Source organism: Narcine bancroftii, chromosome 12, assembly GCF_036971445.1.
Source record: "Narcine bancroftii isolate sNarBan1 chromosome 12, sNarBan1.hap1, whole genome shotgun sequence".
Lineage (NCBI taxonomy): Eukaryota > Metazoa > Chordata > Chondrichthyes > Torpediniformes > Narcinidae > Narcine > Narcine bancroftii.
The window spans coordinates 58,573,020-58,590,906 of record NC_091480.1 but is presented as its reverse complement, the minus strand read 5'-3'; the positions used below and the strand labels follow the sequence as shown (position 1 = coordinate 58,590,906).

The 17,887-nt window shown below is 65.6% G+C and overlaps 1 protein-coding gene across 1 annotated transcript in view; it reads right to left on the bottom strand.

The window, feature by feature from the left end:
• The window catches only part of LOC138746632 (collagen alpha-1(II) chain-like), a 36,341-nt gene extending 25,285 nt beyond the window's left edge, over window positions 1-11,056 (bottom strand). The window contains exons 1-7 of the mRNA XM_069904920.1: window positions 10,946-11,056; window positions 9,814-9,923; window positions 4,475-4,643; window positions 3,348-3,457; window positions 2,818-2,927; window positions 2,640-2,760; window positions 1,667-1,787 (exon numbers count right to left, since the gene is read on the bottom strand). Coding sequence (XP_069761021.1) covers window positions 1,667-1,787; window positions 2,640-2,760; window positions 2,818-2,927; window positions 3,348-3,457; window positions 4,475-4,643; window positions 9,814-9,923; window positions 10,946-11,056 — 852 coding nt within the window. The remainder of the gene's footprint in view (window positions 1-1,666; window positions 1,788-2,639; window positions 2,761-2,817; window positions 2,928-3,347; window positions 3,458-4,474; window positions 4,644-9,813; window positions 9,924-10,945) is intronic.
• Between the last annotated feature and the right edge of the window lie 6,831 nt (window positions 11,057-17,887).

Here is a 17,887-nt window from a genome sequence, read left to right as displayed (position 1 = left end):
GGAACTCCGTGCCCAGTTCCTGTCCCTGGGTCCGACTACACCGGTAGCCCAGTGCACAGTTCCCGTCTCTGGGTCCGACCAACTGGGAGCCTCGTGCCCCGTCGCTGTCCTTAGGTCCGTCTCACCGAGAACCCCGTACCCAGTTCCTGTCCCTGGGTCCGACTGCACCGGTAGCCCCGTGCACAGTTACCGTGTCTGTGTCGCTGGGACCGACCACACCGAGAGCCACGTGCCCAGTTCCTGTCCCTGGGTCCGACCAACCGGGTGCCCTGTGCCCAGTTCCTGTCCCTGGGTCCGACCAACCGGGAGCCCCGTGCCCAGTTCCTGTCTCTGGGTCCGACCAACCGGGAGCCCAGTGCCCAGTTCCTGTCCCTGGGTCCGACCAACCGGGATCGTCGTGCGCAGTCTCTGTCCCTGGGTTCGTCCAACCGGGAACTCCGTGCCCAGTTCCTGTCCCTGGGTCCGACTACACCGGTAGCCCTGTGCACAGTTCCCGTCTCTGGGTCCGACCAACTGGGAGCCTCGTGCCCCGTCGCTGTCCTTAGGTCCGTCTCACCGAGAACCCCGTACCCAGTTCCTGTCCCTGGGTCCGACTGCACCGGTAGCCCCGTGCACAGTTACCGTGTCTGTGTCGCTGGGACCGACCACACCGAGAGCCACGTGCCCAGTTCCTGTCCCTGGGTCCGACCAACCGGGTGCCCTGTGCCTAGTTCCTGTCCCTGGGTCCGACCAACCGGGAGCCCCGTGCCCATTTACTGTCCCTGGGTCCGAACATCCGGGATCCCCGTGCCCAGTTCCTGTCCCTTGCTCCGACCAAGCGGGAGCACCGTGCCCAGTTCCTGTCTCTGTGTCCGACCATCCGGGAACCCGTGCCCAGTTTCCGTCTCTGATGCTGGGAGCGACTAAATCGGGAGCCCCGTGCCCAGTTCCCGTCTCTATTACTGGGAGCGACTACACCGGGAGCCCCGTGCCCAGTTCCCGTCCCTGGGTCCGACCTCACCGGGAGCCCCGTGCACAGTTCCTGTCCCTGGGTCCGACCATCCGGGAGCCCCGTGCCCAGTTCATGTCGCTGGGTCCGACCAACCGGGAACCCCGTGTTCAGTTCCTGCCCCTGGGTCCGACCAACCAGGAGCCCCGTGCCCAGTTCCTGTCCCTGGGTCCGACTACACCGGGAGCCCCGTGCACATTCCCGCCTCTGTGTTGCTGTGAGCGACTACAACGGGAGCCCCGTGCACAGTTCCAGCCTCTGTGTTGCTGGGAACGACTACACCGGGACCCCGTGCACAGTTCCCGACTCTGTGTCGCTGGGACAGACCACACTGGGTGCCCCGTGCCCAGTTCCTGTCCCTGCGTCCGACCAACTGGGAGCCCCGTGCCCAGTTCCTGTCCCTGGGTCCGACCAACCTGGAGCCCCGTGCCCAGTTCCTGTCCCTGTGTCCGACCAACCGGGAGCCTCGTGCCCAGTCCCTGTCCTTGGGTCCGTCCAACCGAGAACCCCGTGCCCAGTTCCTGTCCCTGGGTCCGAATACACCGGTAGCCCCGTACACAGTTACCGTCTCTGTGTCGCTGGGACCGACCATACCAGGAGCCACGTGCCCAGTTCCTGTCCCTGGGTCCGACCAATCGGGATCCTTGTGCGCAGTCCCTGTCGCTGGGTTCGTCCAACCAGGAACCCCATGCCCAGTTCCTGTCCGTGGGTCCGACCAATCGGGAGCCTCATGCCCAGTCCCTGTCCTTGGGTCCGTCCAACCGAGAACACCGTGCCCAGTTCCTGTTCCTGGGTCCGACTACACCGGTTGCCCCGTGCACAGTTACCGTCTCTGTGTTGCTGGGACCGACCACACCGGGAGCCACGTGCCCAGTTCCTGTCCCTGGGTCCGACCAACCGGGATCCTTGTGCGCAGTCCCTGTCCCTGGGTTCGTCCAACCGGGAACCCCGTGCCCAGTTCTTGTCCCTGGGTCCGACTACACCGGTAGCCCCGTGCATAGTTACTGTCTCTGTGTCGCTGGGACCGACCACACCGGGAGCCCCATGCCCATTTACTGTCCCTGGGTCCGACCAACCGGTAGCCATGTGCCCATTTCCTGTCTATTGCTCTGACCAACCGGGAGCCCCGTGCCCAGTTCCTGTCCCTGGGTCCGACTACACCGGTAGCCCCGTGCATAGTTACCGTCTCTGTGTCGCTGGGACCGACCATACCGGGAGCCCCATGCCCATTTACTGTCCCTGGGTCCGACCATCCGGGAGACCCGTGCCCAGTTCCTGTCCCTGGGTCCGACCTTACCGGGAGCCCCGTGCACAGTTCCTGTCCCTGGGTCCGACTGCAACGGGAACCCCGTGCCCAGTTCCTGTCCCTGGGTTTGAATGCACCGTGAGTCCCGTGCACAGTTCCCATCTTTGTGTCGTTGGGACCTACCACACCCGGAGCCCCGTGCCCAGTTCCTATCCCTGGGTCCGCCCAACCGGGAGCCCCATGCCCAGTTCCTGTCTCTGGGTCCGACCAACCGGGAGCCCCGTGCCCAGTTCTTGTCCCTGGGTCCGAGCATGCGGGAGCTCCGTGCCGAGTTCCTGTCTCTGGGTCCGGCCAACTGGGAGCTTCGTGCCTCGTGCCCCGTCGCTGTCCTTAGGTCCGTCTCACCGAGAACCCCGTACCCAGTTCCTGTCCCTGGGTCCGACTGCAACGGTAGCCCCGTTCACAGTTACCGTGTCTGTGTCGCTGGGACCGACCACACCAGGAGCCACGTGCCCAGTTCCTGTCCCTGGGTCCGGCCAACCGGGTGCCCCGTGCCCAGTTCCTGTCCCTGGGTCCGACCAACCTGGAGCCCCGTGCCCAGTTCCTGTCCCTGGGTCCAACCAACCGGGACCCCGGACCCAGTTCTTGTCCCTGGGTCCGAGCATGCGGTAGCTCCGTGCCCAGTTCCTGTCTCTGGGTCCGGCCAACCGGGAGCCCCGTGCCCAGTTCCTGTCCCTGGGTCCGACTACACCGGTTGCCCCGTGCACAGTTACCGTCTCTGTGTTGCTGGGACCGACCACACCGGGAGCCACGTGCCCAGTTCCTGTCCCTGGGTCCGACCAACCGGGATCCTTGTGCGCAGTCCCTGTCCCTGGGTTCGTCCAACTGGGAGCTTCGTGCCTCGTGCCCCGTCGCTGTCCTTAGGTCCGTCTCACCGAGAACCCCGTACCCAGTTCCTGTCCCTGATTCCGACTGCAACGGTAGCCCCGTTCACAGTTACCGTGTCTGTGTCGCTGGGACCGACCACACCAGGAGCCACGTGCCCAGTTCCTGTCCCTGGGTCCGGCCAACCGGGTGCCCCGTGCCCAGTTCCTGTCCCTGGGTCCGACCAACCTGGAGCCCCGTGCCCAGTTCCTGTCCCTGGGTCCAACCAACCGGGACCCCGGGCCCAGTTCTTGTCCCTGGGTCCGAGCATGCGGTAGCTCCGTGCCCAGTTCCTGTCTCTGGGTCCGGCCAACCGGGAGCCCTGTGCCCAGTTCCTGTCCCTGGGTCCGACTACACCGGTTGCCCCGTGCACAGTTACCGTCTCTGTGTTGCTGGGACCGACCACACCGGGAGCCACGTGCCCAGTTCCTGTCCCTGGGTCCGACCAACCGGGATCCTTGTGCGCAGTCCCTGTCCCTGGGTTCGTCCAACCGGGAACCCCGTGCCCAGTTCTTGTCCCTGGGTCCGACTACACCGGTAGCCCCGTGCATAGTTACTGTCTCTGTGTCGCTGGGACCGACCACACAGGGAGCCCCATGCCCATTTACTGTCCCTGGGTCCGACCATCCGGTAGCCCCGTGCCCATTTCCTGTCCCTTGCTCTGACCAACCGGGAGCCCCGTGCCCAGTTCCTGTCCCTGGGTCCGACTACACCGGTAGCCCCGTGCATAGTTACCGTCTCTATTACTGGGAGCGACTACACCGGGAGCCCCGTGCCCAGTTCCCATCTCTATTACTGGGAGCGACTACACCGGGAGCCCCGTGCCCAGTTCCTGTCCCTGGGTCCGACCTCACCGGGAGCCCCGTGCACAGTTCCTGTCCCTGGGTCCGACCATCCGGGAGCCCCGTGCCCAACCGGGAGCCCCGTGCCCAGTTCATGTCCCTGGGTCCGACAAACCGGGAGCCCCGTGTTCAGTTCCTGTCCCTGGGTCCGACCAACCAGGAGTCCCGTGCCCAGTTCCTGTCCCTTGGTCCGACTACACCGGGAGCCCCGTGCACAGTCCCCGCTTCTGTGTTGCTGTGAGCGACTACACCGGGAGCCCCGTGCACAGTTCCAGCCTCTGTGTTGCTGGGAACGACTACACCGGGGCCCCGTGCACAGTTCCCGAATCTGTGTCGCTGGGACAGACCACACTAGGTGCCCCGTGCCCAGTTCCTGTCCCTGGGTCCGACCAACTGGGAGCCCTGTGCCCAGTTCCTGTCCCTGGGTCCGACCAACCGGGAGCCCCGTGCCCAGTTCCTGTCCCTGGGTCCGACCTCACCGGGAGCCCCGTGCACAGTTCCTGTCCCTGGGTCCGACTGCAACGGGAACCCCGTGCCCTGTTGCTGTCCCTGGGTCTTAATGCACCGTGAGTCCCGTGCATAGTTCCCATCTTTGTGTCGTTGGGACCTACCACACCCGGAGCCCCGTGCCCAGTTCCTATCCCTGGGTCCGCCCAACCGGGAGCCCCATGCCCAGTTCCTGTCTCTGGGTCCGACCAACCGGGAGCCCCGTGCCCAGTTCTTGTCCCTGGGTCCGAGCATGCGGGAGCTCCGTGCCCAGTTCCTGTCTCTGGGTCCGACCAACCGGGAGCCCAGTGCCCAGTTCCTGTCCCTGGGTCCGACCAACCGGGATCCTCGTGCGCAGTCTCTGTCCCTGGGTTCGTCCAACCGGGAACTCCGTGCCCAGTTCCTGTCCCTGGGTCCGACTACACCGGTAGCCCTGTGCACAGTTCCCGTCTCTGGGTCCGACCAACTGGGAGCCTCGTGCCCCGTCCCTGTCCTTAGGTCCGTCTCACCGAGAACCCCGTACCCAGTTCCTGTCCCTGGGTCCGACTGCACCGGTAGCCCCATGCACAGTTACCGTGTCTGTGTCGCTGGGACCGACCACACCGAGAGCCACGTGCCCAGTTCCTGTCCCTGGGTCCGACCAACCGGGTGCCCTGTGCCCAGTTCCTGTTCCTGGGTCCGACCAACTGGGAGCCCTGTGCCCAGTTCCTGTCCCTGGGTCCGACCAACCGGGAGCCCCGTGCCCAGTTCCTGTCCCTGGGTCCGACCTCACCGGGAGCCCCGTGCACAGTTCCTGTCCCTAGGTCCGACTGCAACGGGAACCCCGTGCCCAGTTGCTGTCCCTGGGTTTGAATGCACCGTGAGTCCCGTGCACAGTTCCCATCTTTGTGTCGTTGGGACCTACCACACCCGGAGCCCCGTGCCCAGTTCCTATCCCTGGGTCCGCCCAACCGGGAGCCCCATGCCCAGTTCCTGTCTCTGGGTCCGACCAACCGGGAGCCCCGTGCCCAGTTCCTGTTCCTGGGTCCGACCAACTGGGAGCCCTGTGCCCAGTTCCTGTCCCTGGGTCCGACCAACCGGGAGCCCCGTGCCCAGTTCCTGTCCCTGGGTCCGACCTCACCGGGAGCCCCGTGCACAGTTCCTGTCCCTAGGTCCGACTGCAACGGGAACCCCGTGCCCAGTTGCTGTCCCTGGGTTTGAATGCACCGTGAGTCCCGTGCACAGTTCCCATCTTTGTGTCGTTGGGACCTACCACACCCGGAGCCCCGTGCCCAGTTCCTGTCCCTGGGTCCGACCAACCGGGATCCTCGTGCGCAGTCTCTGTCCCTGGGTTCGTCCAACCGGGAACTCCGTGCCCAGTTCCTGTCCCTGGGTCCGACTACACCGGTAGCCCAGTGCACAGTTCCCGTCTCTGGGTCCGACCAACTGGGAGCCTCGTGCCCCGTCGCTGTCCTTAGGTCCGTCTCACCGAGAACCCCGTACCCAGTTCCTGTCCCTGGGTCCGACTGCACCGGTAGCCCCGTGCACAGTTACCGTGTCTGTGTCGCTGGGACCGACCACACCGAGAGCCACGTGCCCAGTTCCTGTCCCTGGGTCCGACCAACCGGGTGCCCTGTGCCCAGTTCCTGTCCCTGGGTCCGACCAACCGGGAGCCCCGTGCCCATTTACTGTCCCTGGGTCCGAACATCCGGGATCCCCGTGCCCAGTTCCTGTCTCTGGGTCCGACCAACCGGGAGCCCAGTGCCCAGTTCCTGTCCCTGGGTCCGACCAACCGGGATCCTCGTGCGCAGTCTCTGTCCCTGGGTTCGTCCAACCGGGAACTCCGTGCCCAGTTCCTGTCCCTGGGTCCGACTACACTGGTAGCCCTGTGCACAGTTCCCGTCTCTGGGTCCGACCAACTGGGAGCCTCGTGCCCCGTCGCTGTCCTTAGGTCCGTCTCACCGAGAACCCCGTACCCAGTTCCTGTCCCTGGGTCCGACTGCACCGGTAGCCCCGTGCACAGTTACCGTGTCTGTGTCGCTGGGACCGACCACACCGAGAGCCACGTGCCCAGTTCCTGTCCCTGGGTCCGACCAACCGGGTGCCCTGTGCCCAGTTCCTGTCCCTAGGTCCGACTGCAACGGGAACCCCGTGCCCAGTTGCTGTCCCTGGGTTTGAATGCACCGTGAGTCCCGTGCACAGTTCCCATCTTTGTGTCGTTGGGACCTACCACACCCGGAGCCCCGTGCCCAGTTCCTATCCCTGGGTCCGCCCAACCGGGAGCCCCATGCCCAGTTCCTGTCTCTGGGTCCGACCAACCGGGAGCCCCGTGCCCAGTTCTTGTCCCTGGGTCCGAGCATGCGGGAGCTCCGTGCCCAGTTCCTGTCTCTGGGTCCGACCAACCGGGAGCCCAGTGCCCAGTTCCTGTCCCTGGGTCCGACCAACCGGGATCCTCGTGCGCAGTCTCTGTCCCTGGGTTCGTCCAACCGGGAACTCCGTGCCCAGTTCCTGTCCCTGGGTCCGACTACACCGGTAGCCCAGTGCACAGTTCCCGTCTCTGGGTCCGACCAACTGGGAGCCTCGTGCCCCGTCGCTGTCCTTAGGTCCGTCTCACCGAGAACCCCGTACCCAGTTCCTGTCCCTGGGTCCGACTGCACCGGTAGCCCCGTGCACAGTTACCGTGTCTGTGTCGCTGGGACCGACCACACCGAGAGCCACGTGCCCAGTTCCTGTCCCTGGGTCCGACCAACCGGGTGCCCTGTGCCCAGTTCCTGTCCCTGGGTCCGACCAACCGGGAGCCCCGTGCCCATTTACTGTCCCTGGGTCCGAACATCCGGGATCCCCGTGCCCAGTTCCTGTCTCTGGGTCCGACCAACCGGGAGCCCAGTGCCCAGTTCCTGTCCCTGGGTCCGACCAACCGGGATCCTCGTGCGCAGTCTCTGTCCCTGGGTTCGTCCAACCGGGAACTCCGTGCCCAGTTCCTGTCCCTGGGTCCGACTACACCGGTAGCCCTGTGCACAGTTCCCGTCTCTGGGTCCGACCAACTGGGAGCCTCGTGCCCCGTCGCTGTCCTTAGGTCCGTCTCACCGAGAACCCCGTACCCAGTTCCTGTCCCTGGGTCCGACTGCACCGGTAGCCCCGTGCACAGTTACCGTGTCTGTGTCGCTGGGACCGACCACACCGAGAGCCACGTGCCCAGTTCCTGTCCCTGGGTCCGACCAACCGGGTGCCCTGTGCCTAGTTCCTGTCCCTGGGTCCGACCAACCGGGAGCCCCGTGCCCATTTACTGTCCCTGGGTCCGAACATCCGGGATCCCCGTGCCCAGTTCCTGTCCCTTGCTCCGACCAAGCGGGAGCACCGTGCCCAGTTCCTGTCTCTGTGTCCGACCATCCGGGAACCCGTGCCCAGTTTCCGTCTCTGATGCTGGGAGCGACTACATCGGGAGCCCCGTGCCCAGTTCCCGTCTCTATTACTGGGAGCGACTACACCGGGAGCCCCGTGCCCAGTTCCCGTCCCTGGGTCCGACCTCACCGGGAGCCCCGTGCACAGTTCCTGTCCCTGGGTCCGACCATCCGGGAGCCCCGTGCCCAGTTCATGTCGCTGGGTCCGACCAACCGGGAGCCCCGTGTTCAGTTCCTGCCCCTGGGTCCGACCAACCAGGAGCCCCGTGCCCAGTTCCTGTCCCTGGGTCCGACTACACCGGGAGCCCCGTGCACATTCCCGCCTCTGTGTTGCTGTGAGCGACTACAACGGGAGCCCCGTGCACAGTTCCAGCCTCTGTGTTGCTGGGAACGACTACACCGGGACCCCGTGCACAGTTCCCGACTCTGTGTCGCTGGGACAGACCACACTGGGTGCCCCGTGCCCAGTTCCTGTCCCTGCGTCCGACCAACTGGGAGCCCCGTGCCCAGTTCCTGTCCCTGGGTCCGACCAACCTGGAGCCCCGTGCCCAGTTCCTGTCCCTGTGTCCGACCAACCGGGAGCCTCGTGCCCAGTCCCTGTCCTTGGGTCCGTCCAACCGAGAACCCCGTGCCCAGTTCCTGTCCCTGGGTCCGAATACACCGGTAGCCCCGTACACAGTTACCGTCTCTGTGTCGCTGGGACCGACCATACCAGGAGCCACGTGCCCAGTTCCTGTCCCTGGGTCCGACCAATCGGGATCCTTGTGCGCAGTCCCTGTCGCTGGGTTCGTCCAACCAGGAACCCCATGCCCAGTTCCTGTCCGTGGGTCCGACCAATCGGGAGCCTCGTGCCCAGTCCCTGTCCTTGGGTCCGTCCAACCGAGAACACCGTGCCCAGTTCCTGTCCCTGGGTCCGACTACACCGGTTGCCCCGTGCACAGTTACCGTCTCTGTGTTGCTGGGACCGACCACACCGGGAGCCACGTGCCCAGTTCCTGTCCCTGGGTCCGACCAACCGGGATCCTTGTGCGCAGTCCCTGTCCCTGGGTTCGTCCAACCGGGAACCCCGTGCCCAGTTCTTGTCCCTGGGTCCGACTACACCGGTAGCCCCGTGCATAGTTACTGTCTCTGTGTCGCTGGGACCGACCACACCGGGAGCCCCATGCCCATTTACTGTCCCTGGGTCCGACCATCCGGTAGCCCCGTGCCCATTTCCTGTCCCTTGCTCTGACCAACCGGGAGCCCCGTGCCCAGTTCCTGTCCCTGGGTCCGACTACACCGGTAGCCCCGTGCATAGTTACCGTCTCTGTGTCGCTGGGACCGACCATACCGGGAGCCCCATGCCCATTTACTGTCCCTGGGTCCGACCATCCGGGAGACCCGTGCCCAGTTCCTGTCCCTGGGTCCGACCTTACCGGGAGCCCCGTGCACAGTTCCTGTCCCTGGGTCCGACTGCAACGGGAACCCCGTGCCCAGTTCCTGTCCCTGGGTTTGAATGCACCGTGAGTCCCGTGCACAGTTCCCATCTTTGTGTCGTTGGGACCTACCACACCCGGAGCCCCGTGCCCAGTTCCTATCCCTGGGTCCGCCCAACCGGGAGCCCCATGCCCAGTTCCTGTCTCTGGGTCCGACCAACCGGGAGCCCCGTGCCCAGTTCTTGTCCCTGGGTCCGAGCATGCGGGAGCTCCGTGCCGAGTTCCTGTCTCTGGGTCCGGCCAACTGGGAGCTTCGTGCCTCGTGCCCCGTCGCTGTCCTTAGGTCCGTCTCACCGAGAACCCCGTACCCAGTTCCTGTCCCTGGGTCCGACTGCAACGGTAGCCCCGTTCACAGTTACCGTGTCTGTGTCGCTGGGACCGACCACACCAGGAGCCACGTGCCCAGTTCCTGTCCCTGGGTCCGGCCAACCGGGTGCCCCGTGCCCAGTTCCTGTCCCTGGGTCCGACCAACCTGGAGCCCCGTGCCCAGTTCCTGTCCCTGGGTCCAACCAACCGGGACCCCGGGCCCAGTTCTTGTCCCTGGGTCCGAGCATGCGGTAGCTCCGTGCCCAGTTCCTGTCTCTGGGTCCGGCCAACCGGGAGCCCCGTGCCCAGTTCCTGTCCCTGGGTCCGACTACACCGGTTGCCCCGTGCACAGTTACCGTCTCTGTGTTGCTGGGACCGACCACACCGGGAGCCACGTGCCCAGTTCCTGTCCCTGGGTCCGACCAACCGGGATCCTTGTGCGCAGTCCCTGTCCCTGGGTTCGTCCAACCGGGAACCCCGTGCCCAGTTCTTGTCCCTGGGTCCGACTACACCGGTAGCCCCGTGCATAGTTACTGTCTCTGTGTCGCTGGGACCGACCACACCGGGAGCCCCATGCCCATTTACTGTCCCTGGGTCCGACCATCCGGTAGCCCCGTGCCCATTTCCTGTCCCTTGCTCTGACCAACCGGGAGCCCCGTGCCCAGTTCCTGTCCCTGGGTCCGACTACACCGGTAGCCCCGTGCATAGTTACCGTCTCTATTACTGGGAGCGACTACACCGGGAGCCCCGTGCCCAGTTCCCATCTCTATTACTGGGAGCGACTACACCGGGAGCCCCGTGCCCAGTTCCTGTCCCTGGGTCCGACCTCACCGGGAGCCCCGTGCACAGTTCCTGTCCCTGGGTCCGACCATCCGGGAGCCCCGTGCCCAACCGGGAGCCCCGTGCCCAGTTCATGTCCCTGGGTCCGACAAACCGGGAGCCCCGTGTTCAGTTCCTGTCCCTGGGTCCGACCAACCAGGAGTCCCGTGCCCAGTTCCTGTCCCTTGGTCCGACTACACCGGGAGCCCCGTGCACAGTCCCCGCCTCTGTGTTGCTGTGAGCGACTACACCGGGAGCCCAGTGCACAGTTCCAGCCTCTGTGTTGCTGGGAACGACTACACCGGGGCCCCGTGCACAGTTCCCGAATCTGTGTCGCTGGGACAGACCACACTAGGTGCCCCGTGCCCAGTTCCTGTCCCTGGGTCCGACCAACTGGGAGCCCTGTGCCCAGTTCCTGTCCCTGGGTCCGACCAACCGGGAGCCCCGTGCCCAGTTCCTGTCCCTGGGTCCGACCTCACCGGGAGCCCCGTGCACAGTTCCTGTCCCTGGGTCCGACTGCAACGGGAACCCCGTGCCCTGTTGCTGTCCCTGGGTCTTAATGCACCGTGAGTCCCGTGCATAGTTCCCATCTTTGTGTCGTTGGGACCTACCACACCCGGAGCCCCGTGCCCAGTTCCTATCCCTGGGTCCGCCCAACCGGGAGCCCCATGCCCAGTTCCTGTCTCTGGGTCCGACCAACCGGGAGCCCCGTGCCCAGTTCTTGTCCCTGGGTCCGAGCATGCGGGAGCTCCGTGCCCAGTTCCTGTCTCTGGGTCCGACCAACCGGGAGCCCAGTGCCCAGTTCCTGTCCCTGGGTCCGACCAACCGGGATCCTCGTGCGCAGTCTCTGTCCCTGGGTTCGTCCAACCGGGAACTCCGTGCCCAGTTCCTGTCCCTGGGTCCGACTACACCGGTAGCCCTGTGCACAGTTCCCGTCTCTGGGTCCGACCAACTGGGAGCCTCGTGCCCCGTCCCTGTCCGTAGGTCCGTCTCACCGAGAACCCCGTACCCAGTTCCTGTCCCTGGGTCCGACTGCACCGGTAGCCCCATGCACAGTTACCGTGTCTGTGTCGCTGGGACCGACCACACCGAGAGCCACGTGCCCAGTTCCTGTCCCTGGGTCCGACCAACCGGGTGCCCTGTGCCCAGTTCCTGTCCCTGGGTCCGACCAACTGGGAGCCCTGTGCCCAGTTCCTGTCCCTGGGTCCGACCAACCGGGAGCCCCGTGCCCAGTTCCTGTCCCTGGGTCCGACCTCACCGGGAGCCCCGTGCACAGTTCCTGTCCCTAGGTCCGACTGCAACGGGAACCCCGTGCCCAGTTGCTGTCCCTGGGTTTGAATGCACCGTGAGTCCCGTGCACAGTTCCCATCTTTGTGTCGTTGGGACCTACCACACCCGGAGCCCCGTGCCCAGTTCCTATCCCTGGGTCCGCCCAACCGGGAGCCCCATGCCCAGTTCCTGTCTCTGGGTCCGACCAACCGGGAGCCCCGTGCCCAGTTCTTGTCCCTGGGTCCGAGCATGCGGGAGCTCCGTGCCCAGTTCCTGTCTCTGGGTCCGACCAACCGGGAGCCCAGTGCCCAGTTCCTGTCCCTGGGTCCGACCAACCGGGATCCTCGTGCGCAGTCTCTGTCCCTGGGTTCGTCCAACCGGGAACTCCGTGCCCAGTTCCTGTCCCTGGGTCCGACTACACCGGTAGCCCAGTGCACAGTTCCCGTCTCTGGGTCCGACCAACTGGGAGCCTCGTGCCCCGTCGCTGTCCTTAGGTCCGTCTCACCGAGAACCCCGTACCCAGTTCCTGTCCCTGGGTCCGACTGCACCGGTAGCCCCGTGCACAGTTACCGTGTCTGTGTCGCTGGGACCGACCACACCGAGAGCCACGTGCCCAGTTCCTGTCCCTGGGTCCGACCAACCGGGTGCCCTGTGCCCAGTTCCTGTCCCTGGGTCCGACCAACCGGGAGCCCCGTGCCCATTTACTGTCCCTGGGTCCGAACATCCGGGATCCCCGTGCCCAGTTCCTGTCTCTGGGTCCGACCAACCGGGAGCCCAGTGCCCAGTTCCTGTCCCTGGGTCCGACCAACCGGGATCCTCGTGCGCAGTCTCTGTCCCTGGGTTCGTCCAACCGGGAACTCCGTGCCCAGTTCCTGTCCCTGGGTCCGACTACACTGGTAGCCCTGTGCACAGTTCCCGTCTCTGGGTCCGACCAACTGGGAGCCTCGTGCCCCGTCGCTGTCCTTAGGTCCGTCTCACCGAGAACCCCGTACCCAGTTCCTGTCCCTGGGTCCGACTGCACCGGTAGCCCCGTGCACAGTTACCGTGTCTGTGTCGCTGGGACCGACCACACCGAGAGCCACGTGCCCAGTTCCTGTCCCTGGGTCCGACCAACCGGGTGCCCTGTGCCCAGTTCCTGTCCCTGGGTCCGACCAACCGGGAGCCCCGTGCCCATTTACTGTCCCTGGGTCCGAACATCCGGGATCCCCGTGCCCAGTTCCTGTCCCTTGCTCCGACCAAGCGGGAGCACCGTGCCCAGTTCCTGTCTCTGTGTCCGACCATCCGGGAACCCGTGCCCAGTTTCCGTCTCTGATGCTGGGAGCGACTACATCGGGAGCCCCGTGCCCAGTTCCCGTCTCTATTACTGGGAGCGACTACACCGGGAGCCCCGTGCCCAGTTCCCGTCCCTGGGTCCGACCTCACCGGGAGCCCCGTGCACAGTTCCTGTCCCTGGGTCCGACCATCCGGGAGCCCCATGCCCAGTTCCTGTCCCTGTGTCCGACCAACCGGGAGCCTCGTGCCCAGTCCCTGTCCTTGGGTCCGTCCAACCGAGAACCCCGTGCCCAGTTCCTGTCCCTGGGTCCGAATACACCGGTAGCCCCGTACACAGTTACCGTCTCTGTGTCGCTGGGACCGACCATACCAGGAGCCACGTGCCCAGTTCCTGTCCCTGGGTCCGACCAATCGGGATCCTTGTGCGCAGTCCCTGTCGCTGGGTTCGTCCAACCAGGAACCCCATGCCCAGTTCCTGTCCGTGGGTCCGACCAATCGGGAGCCTCGTGCCCAGTCCCTGTCCTTGGGTCCGTCCAACCGAGAACACCGTGCCCAGTTCCTGTCCCTGGGTCCGACTACACCGGTTGCCCCGTGCACAGTTACCGTCTCTGTGTTGCTGGGACCGACCACACCGGGAGCCACGTGCCCAGTTCCTGTCCCTGGGTCCGACCAACCGGGATCCTTGTGCGCAGTCCCTGTCCCTGGGTTCGTCCAACCGGGAACCCCGTGCCCAGTTCTTGTCCCTGGGTCCGACTACACCGGTAGCCCCGTGCATAGTTACTGTCTCTGTGTCGCTGGGACCGACCACACCGGGAGCCCCATGCCCATTTACTGTCCCTGGGTCCGACCATCCGGTAGCCCCGTGCCCATTTCCTGTCCCTTGCTCTGACCAACCGGGAGCCCCGTGCCCAGTTCCTGTCCCTGGGTCCGACTACACCGGTAGCCCCGTGCATAGTTACCGTCTCTGTGTCGCTGGGACCGACCATACCGGGAGCCCCATGCCCATTTACTGTCCCTGGGTCCGACCATCCGGGAGACCCGTGCCCAGTTCCTGTCCCTGGGTCCGACCTTACCGGGAGCCCCGTGCACAGTTCCTGTCCCTGGGTCCGACTGCAACGGGAACCCCGTGCCCAGTTCCTTTCCCTGGGTTTGAATGCACCGTGAGTCCCGTGCACAGTTCCCATCTTTGTGTCGTTGGGACCTACCACACCCGGAGCCCCGTGCCCAGTTCCTATCCCTGGGTCCGCCCAACCGGCAGCCCCATGCCCAGTTCCTGTCTCTGGGTCCGACCAACCGGGAGCCCCGTGCCCAGTTCTTGTCCCTGGGTCCGAGCATGCGGGAGCTCCGTGCCCAGTTCCTGTCTCTGGGTCCGGCCAACCGGGAGCCCCGTGCCCAGTTCCTGTCCCTGGGTCCGACCAACCGGGATCCTTGTGCGCAGTGTCTGTCCCTGGGTTCGTCCAACCCGGAACCCCGTGCCCAGTTCCTGTCCCTGGGTCCGACTACACCGGTAGCCCTGTGCACAGTTCCCATCTCTGGGTCCGACCAACTGGGAGCTTTGTGCCTCGTGCCCCGTCGCTGTCCTTAGGTCCGTCTCACCGAGAACCCCGTACCCAGTTCCTGTCCCTGGGTCCGACTGCACCGGTAGCCCCGTTCACAGTTACCGTGTCTGTGTCGCTGGGACCGACCACACCGGGAGCCACGTGCCCAGTTCCTGTCCCTGGGTCCGACCAACCTGGAGCCCCGTGCCCAGTTCCTGTCCCTGGGTCCAACCAACCGGGACCCTGGGCCCAGTTCTTGTCCCTGGGTCCGAGCATGCGGTAGCTCCGTGCCCAGTTCCTGTCTCTGGGTCCGGCCAACCGGGAGCCCCGTGCCCAGTTCCTGTCCCTGGGTCCGACCAACCAGGATCCTCATGCGCAGTCTCTGTCCCTGGGTTCGTCCAACCGGGAACCCCGTGCCCAGTTCCTGTCCCTGGGTCCGACGACACCGGTAGCCCTGTGCACAGTTCCCATCTCTGGGTCCGACCAACTGGGAGCTTCGTGCCTCGTGCCCCGTCGCTGTCCTTAGGTCCGTCTAACCGAGAACCCCGTGCCCAGTTCCTGTCCCTGGGTCCGACTACACCGGTAGCCCCGTGCATAGTTACCGTCTCTGTGTCGCTGGGACCGAACACAACGGGAGCCCCGTGCCCATTTACTGTCCCTGGGTCCGACCATCCGGGAACCCGTGCCCAGTTTCCGTCTCTGATGCTGGGAGCGACTACACCGGGAGCCCCGTGCCCAGTTCCCGTCTCTATTACTGGGAGCGACTACACCGGGAGCCCCGTGCCCAGTTCCTGTCCCTGGGTCCGACCTCACCGGGAGCCCCGTGCACAGTTCCTGTCCCTGGGTCCGACCATCCGGGAGCCCCGTGCCCAACCGGGAGCCCCGTGCCCAGTTCATGTCCCTGGGTCCGACAAACCGGGAGCCCCGTGTACAGTTCCTGTCCCTGGGTCCGACCAACCAGGAGTCCCGTGCCCAGTTCCTGTCCCTTGGTCCGACTACACCGGGAGCCCCGTGCACAGTCCCCGCCTCTGTGTTGCTGTGAGCGACTACACCGGGAGCCCCGTGCACAGTTCCAGCCTCTGTGTTGCTGGGAACGACTACACCGGGGCCCCGTGCACAGTTCCCGAATCTGTGTCGCTGGGACAGACCACACTAGGTGCCCCGTGCCCAGTTCCTGTCCCTGGGTCCGACCAACTGGGAGCCCTGTGCCCAGTTCCTGTCCCTGGGTCCGACCAACCGGGAGCCCCGTGCCCAGTTCCTGTCCCTGGGTCCGACCTCACCGGGAGCCCCGTGCACAGTTCCTGTCCCTGGGTCCGACTGCAACGGGAACCCCGTGCCCTGTTGCTGTCCCTGGGTCTTAATGCACCGTGAGTCCCGTGCATAGTTCCCATCTTTGTGTCGTTGGGACCTACCACACCCGGAGCCCCGTGCCCAGTTCCTATCCCTGGGTCCGCCCAACCGGGAGCCCCATGCCCAGTTCCTGTCTCTGGGTCCGACCAACCGGGAGCCCAGTGCCCAGTTCTTGTCCCTGGGTCCGAGCATGCGGGAGCTCCGTGCCCAGTTCCTGTCTCTGGGTCCGACCAACCGGGAGCCCAGTGCCCAGTTCCTGTCCCTGGGTCCGACCAACCGGGATCCTCGTGCGCAGTCTCTGTCCCTGGGTTCGTCCAACCGGGAACTCCGTGCCCAGTTCCTGTCCCTGGGTCCGACTACACCGGTAGCCCTGTGCACAGTTCCCGTCTCTGGGTCCGACCAACTGGGAGCCTCGTGCCCCGTCCCTGTCCTTAGGTCCGTCTCACCGAGAACCCCGTACCCAGTTCCTGTCCCTGGGTCCGACTGCACCGGTAGCCCCATGCACAGTTACCGTGTCTGTGTCGCTGGGACCGACCACACTGAGAGCCACGTGCCCAGTTCCTGTCCCTGGGTCCGACCAACCGGGTGCCCTGTGCCCAGTTCCTGTCCCTGGGTCCGACCAACTGGGAGCCCTGTGCCCAGTTCCTGTCCCTGGGTCCGACCAACCGGGAGCCCCGTGCCCAGTTCCTGTCCCTGGGTCCGACCTCACCGGGAGCCCCGTGCACAGTTCCTGTCCCTAGGTCCGACTGCAACGGGAACCCCGTGCCCAGTTGCTGTCCCTGGGTTTGAATGCACCGTGAGTCCCGTGCACAGTTCCCATCTTTGTGTCGTTGGGACCTACCACACCCGGAGCCCCGTGCCCAGTTCCTATCCCTGGGTCCGCCCAACCGGGAGCCCCATGCCCAGTTCCTGTCTCTGGGTCCGACCAACCGGGAGCCCCGTGCCCAGTTCTTGTCCCTGGGTCCGAGCATGCGGGAGCTCCGTGCCCAGTTCCTGTCTCTGGGTCCGACCAACCGGGAGCCCAGTGCCCAGTTCCTGTCCCTGGGTCCGACCAACCGGGATCCTCGTGCGCAGTCTCTGTCCCTGGGTTCTTCCAACCGGGAACTCCGTGCCCAGTTCCTGTCCCTGGGTCCGACTACACCGGTAGCCCAGTGCACAGTTCCCGTCTCTGGGTCCGACCAACTGGGAGCCTCGTGCCCCGTCGCTGTCCTTAGGTCCGTCTCACCGAGAACCTTGTACCCAGTTCCTGTCCCTGGGTCCGACTGCACCGGTAGCCCCGTGCACAGTTACCGTGTCTGTGTCGCTGGGACCGACCACACCGAGAGCCACGTGCCCAGTTCCTGTCCCTGGGTCCGACCAACCGGGTGCCCTGTGCCCAGTTCCTGTCCCTGGGTCCGACCAACCGGGAGCCCCGTGCCCATTTACTGTCCCTGGGTCCGAACATCCGGGATCCCCGTGCCCAGTTCCTGTCTCTGGGTCCGACCAACCGGGAGCCCAGTGCCCAGTTCCTGTCCCTGGGTCCGACCAACCGGGATCCTCGTGCGCAGTCTCTGTCCCTGGGTTCGTCCAACCGGGAACTCCGTGCCCAGTTCCTGTCCCTGGGTCCGACTACACCGGTAGCCCAGTGCACAGTTCCCGTCTCTGGGTCCGACCAACTGGGAGCCTCGTGCCCCGTCGCTGTCCTTAGGTCCGTCTCACCGAGAACCCCGTACCCAGTTCCTGTCCCTGGGTCCGACTGCACCGGTAGCCCCGTGCACAGTTACCGTGTCTGTGTCGCTGGGACCGACCACACCGAGAGCCACGTGCCCAGTTCCTGTCCCTGGGTCCGACCAACCGGGTGCCCTGTGCCCAGTTCCTGTCCCTGGGTCCGACCAACCGGGAGCCCCGTGCCCATTTACTGTCCCTGGGTCCGAACATCCGGGATCCCCGTGCCCAGTTCCTGTCTCTGGGTCCGACCAACCGGGAGCCCAGTGCCCAGTTCCTGTCCCTGGG